At 45.0% G+C, this 9,872-nt stretch overlaps 1 protein-coding gene across 7 annotated transcripts in view; it reads left to right on the top strand.

Moving 5' to 3' along the window:
- The first annotated feature begins 33 nt into the window (after nucleotides 1–33).
- RNLS (renalase, FAD dependent amine oxidase) overlaps nucleotides 34–9,872 on the top strand; it is a 100,686-nt gene continuing 90,847 nt past the window's right edge. For 5 of the 7 annotated variants that reach the window (XR_013953158.1, XR_013953159.1, XM_080598504.1 and 2 more), the window contains exons 1-4: nucleotides 34–161; nucleotides 273–378; nucleotides 1,477–1,619; nucleotides 2,788–2,946. Coding sequence is in view for 5 of the 7 variants with exons in the window: in XM_080598504.1 (XP_080454630.1) it covers nucleotides 50–161; nucleotides 273–378; nucleotides 1,477–1,619; nucleotides 2,788–2,946 (520 nt within the window). In the remaining 2 variants the exon portion in view is untranslated. Of the gene's footprint in view, nucleotides 162–272; nucleotides 379–406; nucleotides 536–1,476; nucleotides 1,620–2,787; nucleotides 2,947–9,872 lie in introns of those variants that run through there. The other 2 variants (XM_080598505.1, XM_080598506.1) reach the window with 2 other exon arrangements.

The raw sequence follows: 9,872 nt of genomic DNA, 5'->3' as shown, positions 1-9,872 counted from the left end.
AGCGGAGGGGGGCGGTGCCTCCCGGCGGCGGGGCGGGGCGGGGCGGGCGATGGCGGGGGTGCTGGTGGTGGGCGCGGGGCTGACCGGCGGCGCCTGCGCGGCGCTGCTGCGGGGGGCGGTGCGGGGTCGCGTCGTCGTGTGGGACAAGGCGCGCGGCGCAGGTGGGCCCGGCGGGCTGGGGCTGGGGGCGGGCGGCCGGGGTTGGGCCGAGCCGGGCCGGGCCGAGCCGAGCCGAGCCGAGCCGAGCCGAGCCGAGCGGGCGTTGCTTGCAGGGGGCCGCATGAGCACGAGCCGCAGCGAGGGGGACGCCGCCTGCAGCGCCGACCTGGGAGCGCAGTACGTCAGCCCGCGGGCGGGGCGCGCCGGGCCGCGCGGCAGGTGAGCGGCCCCGGCCCCGGCCCCCGAGGGAGCGGGCGGAGCGAGCGCCCCGTGCCTCTCCGCGGCCCCTGCCTGCGCCCCTCCGCTCTTGGCGGTGCCTCTGGGGCCGCGGCGGTGGCCGGGCGGAGGCTTTTCTCTGTTGGCGGCGGTTGGGGAGGTGAAGGTGGTGCTGAGGGAGTCAGGGGCAGAGCGGGCGGAGCGGGAGGTCGCTGCGGGCCAGGCGGGCTCGGGGGCGAAGTGACCTTCCTCGGGACGGCACCCGTGGGTCGCCGTCGCACCTGCTGCGCGGGGCCGGGTGTGCCCACCGCAGGCACGCCTATGGTGGGGGCGGCCCGGTGCCCCTCTGCGCACAGGGGCGTTTTTTGCCGAGGGCCGACGTACGTCGGAGCCCCCTAGACCTCGTGAAAAAGGCTTTAGGTGCCGGAGAAAAGCGAGGTGTGAAAGCAGAAGCGCGGATCCTTGTGTTTTGTGCCTAGCTTCTTGGGGCTGTGAAGTCTCCACCTCTAAGAAAAGCTGTCACTGACTGCGGGGATAGGGAGAGATGGCGTCCGTTGGGATCGGAGGCCTGCTGGGGCTTGCTCGTGGCACGGGGCTGTGCCCGGTAGGCTTGGGAGGGGAGCAGTGATGTAACGATGGGAAGCTGTCAGCAAAGTGGGGCGTTTGTACCAGAACCCGGGAAAAATCACGCGTGTTTCAGGCGTCCACATACAGCTCCTGGAGCATTCCTGCACCCCACAGTGAACAGATGGCAGTTCATTTTGTACTGATGTTCAAAGCTTTAATAAGAGCCCTGTATTGCGTGTTTCAATCAGTCGTGAAACTTTCTGGTCAGACGGCTCTCTAGCAGTTTGTATTACAGGCACAGTAGGTAGTGTTGCTGTCTTACAAGAGGCTAGCCCCCAGTAAAACAGCAACATCGTTTGTCTTTATACTTAAGGTTCTTGGTTGTGCATAGTCGGCCCGAAAAACAGGGAGACTGCAGAACAGTTTTTATTGATTTGAAAGTTGGGCTTCTCATCTTTAATTGCAAAAAGTAATGGCAGCTGGTGTTGGTTTTCATGCAGTGAGTTTTCATCTCTGTCGTTTGCTCTTTTTAAGCTTCTACGATGAACTTCTGTCTCATGGCATCTTGAAACCACTGACTGCACCCATTGAAGGAATGGTAGAGAAGGAAGGCTCTTGCAATTACATGGCACCTCAGGGCATCTCCTCAGTTGTCAAGTATTATTTAAAACAGTCAGGTAATTTTTAGATGCCTTTGTTTGAAATTAAAGTTTTTAATTACGATGTTTTTGATGGCATTCTTGAATGTTCTAGTTGGAGATTTAAATTTGAAAAACTGTTCAAGTTCCTTATTTGTTTATATATGTCTTGAAGTTACTTAAGTAGTTAAACGTGTCTGTGAGCTTTGGAAATTTCCAAGTCCTGCAGGCACTTCACTGACTTCAGCTGCACTGCAGGCATATGAAAAATGTCTACAGATGTAAGAACTGTAGGACCAATAGCCAAGATTATATTTATCCTGTGTGGTTAGCAAGTCCTATGCAGTTAGGACAGAAATAATGTAGTGGGAGTAAGATGACACTGTGTTTGCACAGGTGATTGAGAAGATATTTAAGCTGCATACAACTTGAATAAAGTGAGTGTTTTTTTTCCCACAAGCAGCTGGGAGCACAGTGGTGGGTTATATCCTGTGTTTTGAAGAAATGAGCACTTAGTATGTAAACCTCCTGTGTTGAAAGCTCTTCAGAAAAGACTTGAAGAGAAGAATATCTGCTAGTTTAAACTGTAACTACCACAGTAGGTGGAATGTGGCAGAACCACAATATACTGCTTAGTGAACTAATTTAACTCTGGTTTGAGGAACATTAGTTTTATGAGCAGTCAAGCTTTGCACGTTTCATGGGACTTTTTTAATTAGCTGTTCTTTTAGTCCCTAATCTTTCAAGTAATTATGCTCCTGTCTTCCTGTATGTGGGATGTGCTAAGGGGGACAGTTCTCTCTTTCAGCTCCTGGATGTATGCTTTGGTCCCTTACCCTGTGCCACGTCCTGTGCTCGTCCGATTTCATGCTGAGGCAGTTCAGCTCACTAAAGCCACAGGAATCGAACCTGTCAGAGAGCAGCTGATAGTTTTCCACCTGCTTACTGAGCTGAATCATGTCAGTAAGGAGTCGGATGAATGCCAGCCCTAACAGAAGAGAGTTACAAGAATTTTTCAACCAATGAGGATCTCTTCTTTAAATGTCCTATGGTGGCTGTTAAATTCAGCAACCTAATTTGTGAAACTTTGCCCAAAGATCATCTGTGTGCTTTGCTGTTTGCAAGCCATCCACTTACTAAGGGAAACTACTGTGTATTTCTCCAAGGAATCCAGTTACATGTATTTAACTCTTCTTTTTTGAACCAGGTGCAGAGGTCTTCTATGGATACCACGTAACTCACATCTCTCTTCGAGATGGGAAATGGGAAGTCTCCAGGAAAATGGGACCACCAGAACTGTTTGATATAGTTATTCTCACAATGCCTGTTCCACAAGTTCTTCAGCTACAAGGTGACATTGTAAACAGTAAGTTTGTACCTCAGAACTGCAGGTATTGAGCCTGAAATGGTAATTGAGCTTCAAGTATAGTAAAAAAAGCCCTCAACAGTCTGAGCTGCCTGTTAATTTCTGCCAGAACATGATAAATCTCAAACTGATAGGAGATGGGTAGTTGTGAGGCTATATGTGTTGTGCATGAGCAGTAATTCTAGATGGAAAAAAATCTCTGCAAATTTTTGCTGAGTCACTTTTTCATCTGAGCTTTAATTCTGGGGGGGGCTTCCAAAACAGGATAGTCTTTTTGTAACTTGAAAATAGTTATCAAAATGGACAAGATCCTCAGCTAGTCTGCACGTGATTGTTTCCTTGTTGCTACCTCTTTGTGGAAGTCTGATTTTTTTTTTATTTTTTTTCACTGCTGTCCTTGGTATGTTTGCACTTGGGATGACCCAGGGACTAAGACTTGAATAACGTATGCACCCCAGGGAAAATCCCTGGGGCATTCAGTGGGACTAAAATCATATGGCCTTCAGGGGACAAAAAAGCTGGGAGCAGGGCTCTTTGATCTGTAGTCTAGGAGATGAAAGCCTCTCAGACCCTCCAGCTTGTTTGCTGTTTCTGGCTGTCCCCTTGGGGGTTGTATTTCCCAAACATGATTAAGTCTCAATTAACCTTTGATGCTTAATTGGGGTAAATGTGTTTAACAGTGCCATGGAGGCTTAGAAAGAGCAGCTTTGTGCTGAGAAAGGAATGTAAGTTCCAGTCTGGACAGCTTTCCCAGCTTAGGTGTGTTATCTTGGCCTGTGGCTTGTAGCGCCAGCTTTTCTCTGAAATTCAGCTGGTGAGCCCTGCTCAGCCATGTTGGCACTGTGCTGGTTGGTGCCTGTCCACAGCATGCTCCCTGCAGCATGTGGTGCCGCCCTGCAGGGGAGCAGATTTGTTGCAGTTACCACGGACCTGATCCACATTAAGGAGTCCTTGCATGAGGATTTCCAGGAGAGGAATCTCAATGCAGCTCTTACGGTTGATGCTGAGCAGAGGCCAGGAGGCATAGCCAGGCCTGCGCTGGCTCTGGCAAAGCCATATGAAGTGCACTGGGCTTCATTTATTGGTGGATAGGTGGATTTATCACCTCAGCTGCAGTGTTGTACCAAGGACATGCTGCATCTGGCTCATAAACTCTCGTTGAACTGAGTGTGCTGGCAGCAGTGTGGGGCAGCCACATGACTCTGTTTTGAGTCAGTTCTGGTCTGACAGGGCTCGTTGCCTCTTTGCTGCCAGATCCTGAAGTGGACACTTTAAAATTTGTGGGTTTTCCACTCTCTGGTTTGTAGCAGCTCTGCCAGCACTCTAAAGATGAAGAGCTGACCTTGGCTCCTTGTGTTGTGCTGTATCTTGGCTTTTAATGCGTTTAAATACATGTGTGCTTTGGAGATGTTTGCCATCATGGCTAACTCTCAAGCTACTCCAGTTCAGTTAGGTCAGCTCACAGTGTGTCAGGGCTTCAAGCACCTCAACAGTCCAGACTCTACAAATGTATTGGGACAGGCCTAAGAAGGTAGCAGTTTGCTTGGTGGTGCGATTAAAAGGGCAAACGATGCACTGTGGTGGCTCTGTCCAGTGTCCCTTCCAACAGGGATTGATAGTGAATGTCCTGGGAATGGAACAGGGTAACTAGTAGTACTGTCTGATAATATACTAAGGTAAAAATGTATTGCTTCATGAAAATCACGTACTTGGTACCCTACTTGCTCAATGTCACTTTGAGAGCAGTGTCTAGAGGAACGTGCTCGGGTATTGACTGCGTTCTTCACTTTGTTAAAGCAGCAAGTGAAAATGTGGGAGCAGATTTAGTGGAGTTAGGTGTATATTCCCTGGCATCTTGAAAATAATTTCCAATTTACATGACCATGTAAAAGATGAGTATTCTGGAATAAACTGGATTTAATACACATTTAATTACCATGCAATTTCAGTGGATGGGGACTGAGTGATGATTAAGTATCTGTGGCATATGTACATCATATGACTTTGTGGGCACTCTGGGGCTCTTACATTGGTTGAGAATGCTTTAAAACATTTTGAAATAATGGTAATATAAAGAAAAAAATGATAAAATTTTCCAGAAACCACTGAAAGCAGAAAACCTTCAAGTATGTACCAACTGTGCATTCCTGCCGCCTTTTGAAAACATTGTTAGGGCAATTTGTTTTGAAAATTGAATCCTTTCATGTCCAAAAAGAAGGCAAGTCCCCTTCAGAAGACGTAGTTAAGGCGAACGGTTCATTTCACCTGCTCTGGTGCTGGAACTGTCAGATGTTGTGAAAAACATCTTTATCTTCTGTATAACTGCAGGATTAACTTCTACCCACGGGAACCCAGCAAGTCTTGTCTTCTCCTCCCTTTCTCCCCAGTTCTTTTTCTCTCTCTGTCTTTACTCTGTGTGGGACTAGTTTCTTTGCCAAATAGAGATTCCCAACCGTTAATTTTTCATCTCAAGGAACAGGGCTGACTCCCCATACCCTGGAGTTCCCCAGCATTAGATCTCTTGGCTTCTGTGCTACTGTTTGTATAGGCTAAGAAGTGAGGGGAAAATAATCAGGAGAATATAAGAGAGATGTTCCAGTGCCTGAACAAGGTCATGGTATCGGATCCTTCTTGACTTCCAAAGAGTCAGGGTGCATTACTGTATCTCCAGATCTCAGCCTTATATCGACTGTGTATCAAAGAGCTGAGTTTTGGTGACAGAGAATTAGGGTTTCCTGGATCTGTCTCACTTGAGAGTTAACACGCAGTTTCATGGTGAGTTCAGGCTGGTGTAACTGGACAGCTGCAGAAAAGAATAGTCCTCTTCTCTTTGTGCTGACGTTGTCCTGCTTTTGCTGCCTCTGTCAGCATTAGTGAGTGGGTGTCACACTGCGAGTCAGATCTGCTCCCTGTTCTGACCCTGAGCTGACTGTGACAGTAAAATGCACTGTTTTTCACTTGACTGTATGAGCTGACCTGACTTGATGAGTGTCTGCCTGCTTGCTAGTGTTGTTAGCCTGCACATCTTCTGAACCTGCCTCCTTGCAAGGAGAGGAGGACAGTCCCTTGTGTGATCTGATGTTCCGAGAGCGGAGAAAAGATGTTGCTCTTCTAACGAGAAACATATTTGTACATTTGCAGTGTACGAACTGGCAATTGCAGCTCCTCCTGGAAGGGGAGGTTCCTGCTTCTCATTGCAGACTTCCCCCTTGCTGTCACTCAGGGTGGGAGGAATCACTTCACTTCTCACTGCGCTCTGCCACAGCTGCAGCAGGAGGTGCCTCAGATACATCCAGCCGGAGGGAGGGGGCGACTTTCTGCTTCTAGCAACAGCAGCCTGTCGGGTCTGCTCAGATGGCAAGTGCAACTGCCCTGAGACTGCAGGCAATGGGATTAAAGCGAAGGGGGGATTTAGGAGTAACTCTACCTTAACTGTTGATCCTGAGACCTTTATTATATAGAAGACAGACACTGAGGCTAAATTAAAGACATAGACTGGCAAACTTGTGGTGATGTTAACTCTGCCACTGTTCTGGTTGCGATGAGCGGTGTCAACAGAGAGCGCTTTGGCCATTACCCCAGCAGTGATTGTAGGCCGTGTTACAACCAGCCTTCACTACATACTCTGCTTTGCCTTGGTGTTGCCATCCCTGTTTTGACAATTTCTTAATTGGCGGCAGCTACTTCAAAGATCTTTAGTATCCTTGACTGTTCTCCTCCACCACTTGCTCTGTGAGGTTGCCCTTAGAGAAGTCTTTTCACATCAGTTTTGCTGCATGCTGGAGACTCAAGTGCTCCCCATGGACCCATGACAGATTCCATTTTGGCTACTTAGGTATAATTGGATCTTTCAATTCACAGATAAATTAAGTTTTAAATGTATTTTGATTGAGGAGTTGTTAGCATTAATGTAAAGATAAAGGCTATAAAATAAGTGATGGTGCATGGGAACAGCTGTGTGGAATAGGTGATGCTTTGATCCACTAGCAAGCACTGGAATTAACCTTTGATACACCTGCGTTTAAGAACCCAAGTTGGAGTGTTCAGATGGCTAATCAGAAGTGGAAAGTCACCCCTCGCAGAAATTCACCCTTTTACTGTGTGAGTCTGGAGCTTAACTGTCACAGTAGTACTCTCCCCTGCTTGAGAACATTTAAGTGTTTCAATATTGTATTTTTAAACAGTGGTCCCATAAATGCTTGCCTTAAACGTGTAGTATGTTTCTTTAGTAACAGAATAGTTTGGGCACCTATGGCAATGCTTTCAGAGATGTGTCCTGAAAATTAGGCCTGTGTATTTGTAGATAGGTGCTTCAACAAAAGCATCCTACAGGTGCACATCGTGGGTTCCTCTCCCTGGCAGAGCTGCTGTGCATGACTGGGCTGAACAGCTGGGACCTGGCAATCGGCTTAACCTTAACGTAGGTGCCTTTGGGTCTGGTGACTGATCTGGGCTTAGACTGGCGAATGTTTTCCTTGGTTATTATTTTAGACATCTTCAGTATTCTGTTGCAGAAGACGAATGAGATCAGGTTTATAAATTTGAAACAGCAAAATTTTACCCTTAGTGAGATGACTTACTAGTTCTTGCATGTGTTCTGGCTTCAGAAATGAAGGCAAGCAGTAGGGAAAACCACACGTACTTCAGGGAGGCATTCTTTCCCATCCCAAGTCCTAAAAATCACTGTCTTTTATTCATGTGATACTCAGAGAATTAAGATTTTGAAATGGTGGGAGATGCATCCTTCCCATCCCCAATTTTATGTTCAGTGGCAAAGTTTCCATTTTAATACTTAAAGCTCTGCAGATAGAATCTTTTGTTAGGTTGGTATATTAATTTGGGTCTTTTCCCTGGTTTTTAACCTTTTAGATGAGATTGAACATTGTCATTGTGAAGCTATAAACATTTAGGAGGAGACAAACATAGGTGGCCTTTGGCAACCTAGAATTACCATTTACAATGGTCTGTGTGAGAAATTGCTCTTCCAGAGTTCCTTCTTTTATGGGTGTCATGCCAAAACTTAGTCTGATAAATGGAGAAGTGTGTGTGTGGTATAAAAATCTCTTATTTTGTGTATATATATATATATAAAAAAATATATGTTTGTGTGTGTGTATATATAAAAATATTTTTTTTTCTGTTGTATTCTTCTGTTTGTATTCTTGGAAATGGGCCAGCATTTATCAATTTTTAAGTGAAGAAAGTGACTTGCTATGATCAGTCTTTTTAGACTTATTCATCTTTGTTCATCTTCATTTTCAATCTCTGTTCATTCCTTCTACAACCATCGTGCCTAGATGGACATACCAGTTGCATGTTTAGAAATAGCAGAGAGAGAAGTAATACTAGTGCTGCTGTAAGTCATAAAGTCTCTTGAGTTGGTAGGCCGTGAAATGGGCATTGTTAGGGCTCTTTGGTGTACTGATATCTGATGAAATTACCATTCACTGGTTTGCTTTGGTTGGTTTCAATTCAGAAATTGTATGTGTTCTGTCTTTATTTGAAATTACAGTAGAATTGCCAAACAAAAGTAATCAAAGGAAAAAAAAATCTTTTTGCAGTGTGTTCATTTTCCTTTGCTTTCTCTTCTTTACATAACATGTGGTATGGCAAGAGCTGGTGACTTTCAAGGCTTTCTAAATAGTTTAGTTCTAGTATTAGGTTGAGGCAGAAGGGGAAAATGGTTAGCTCCTTGCAACATGTTTGGAACAACAGTAGGTGGCAGCAATCAAGTAATGTTTAGGACATTCCGTTTGCATGACTGTATCTACTGGGCTTACATGTATTTGGACTTTGCATATTTTGGTAGTAATTATTGTGGTTATGTGGAAGTTAAAGATGGATAAATGTGTTTGAGTTTTGTAATGTAAATTCAACGTCAAAAGAAAAATAAACGTGCTTAAAAGCAGAATCTTTGAAAGGTCTAGATTTTACAAATACTTATCTAATAGTATTTCAGACATGCTGGGCTGTTTTATTGGCTGCTGATGTTAGAAGAATCAATCAATAGTCACAATTTTGCGCATTTTCAAATGAGATCAACAAACTTATCTTTCAGCTCTGTTTTTAGTAAGAGGTTTGCAATTAAAGATCTCAAGTAGCTTTTATTTGTGTGTTCGGAATATTTGTGTGTTCGGAATGTTTGTGTTAAGTTGCTTTACTTGGAATTTAAAATTACAGTTCTGCGTGTTTAATCTGCTAATAAAAAGAAACGCTGTTGCTTTTGTTTTAAGCCTGACCTGTTTTTTTCATCAGTGTAAATGTCCCACATGTTTTAAATAATACAAGCTGATGAGAATATATGAATAAAATAGGACTACCTTTACACAGGGAGGCTTTAAAATGTGAATTACGAATGCAAAACTTTGATAACTTTTCATGAGTCCCAAGTTCTTGCTGAGCACTTTCTGTGTATGTGTTTATTTTTGGATAGGATGATAAATTCTTCGTTTTGTAATTCCAGTTTCAAGCAATCTTAGCAGGGCTTATCCAGACCTTGAGTTTACTCTCATTACCTAACATCTAAAATGTCTAATGTAAACGTGTACACTGAATTGTTAGTTACTTATTGGGCCCTAGGAACTGAGGTCACACAGTGCAAATATTTGTGCTTTCAGGAAATACAAGTAGTTACTAATTTTGCGTGAGGGTAGTTGTTGATATTAATGTGGTCTTTTAAAAACACATCATTCATTTGAAATGGGTGCATCCCAGTTCTGACTGAGGTTGTCATAATGCAAGGATCAGCGTTGGTAAAATAGGATAAAACTGCTGTCACTGATGGAGACGTGACAGTGGCTGTTGGGATTCTTAGTGCTCTGGCCGAAATGCACGATGTCTTACTCTGACGTGAAACCCTCTGCCCTTGCCCAAGGGAGAGCTGTTGGAATGATGCGCCAGGATACAGGACAGCTCTCCTTAGCTGT

This window comes from Anser brachyrhynchus (genome assembly GCF_964034855.1).
Source record: "Anser brachyrhynchus genome assembly, chromosome: 6".
In the NCBI taxonomy this organism is placed as follows: Eukaryota; Metazoa; Chordata; class Aves; order Anseriformes; family Anatidae; genus Anser; species Anser brachyrhynchus.
This window is presented reverse-complemented; position numbering and strand designations above follow the sequence as displayed.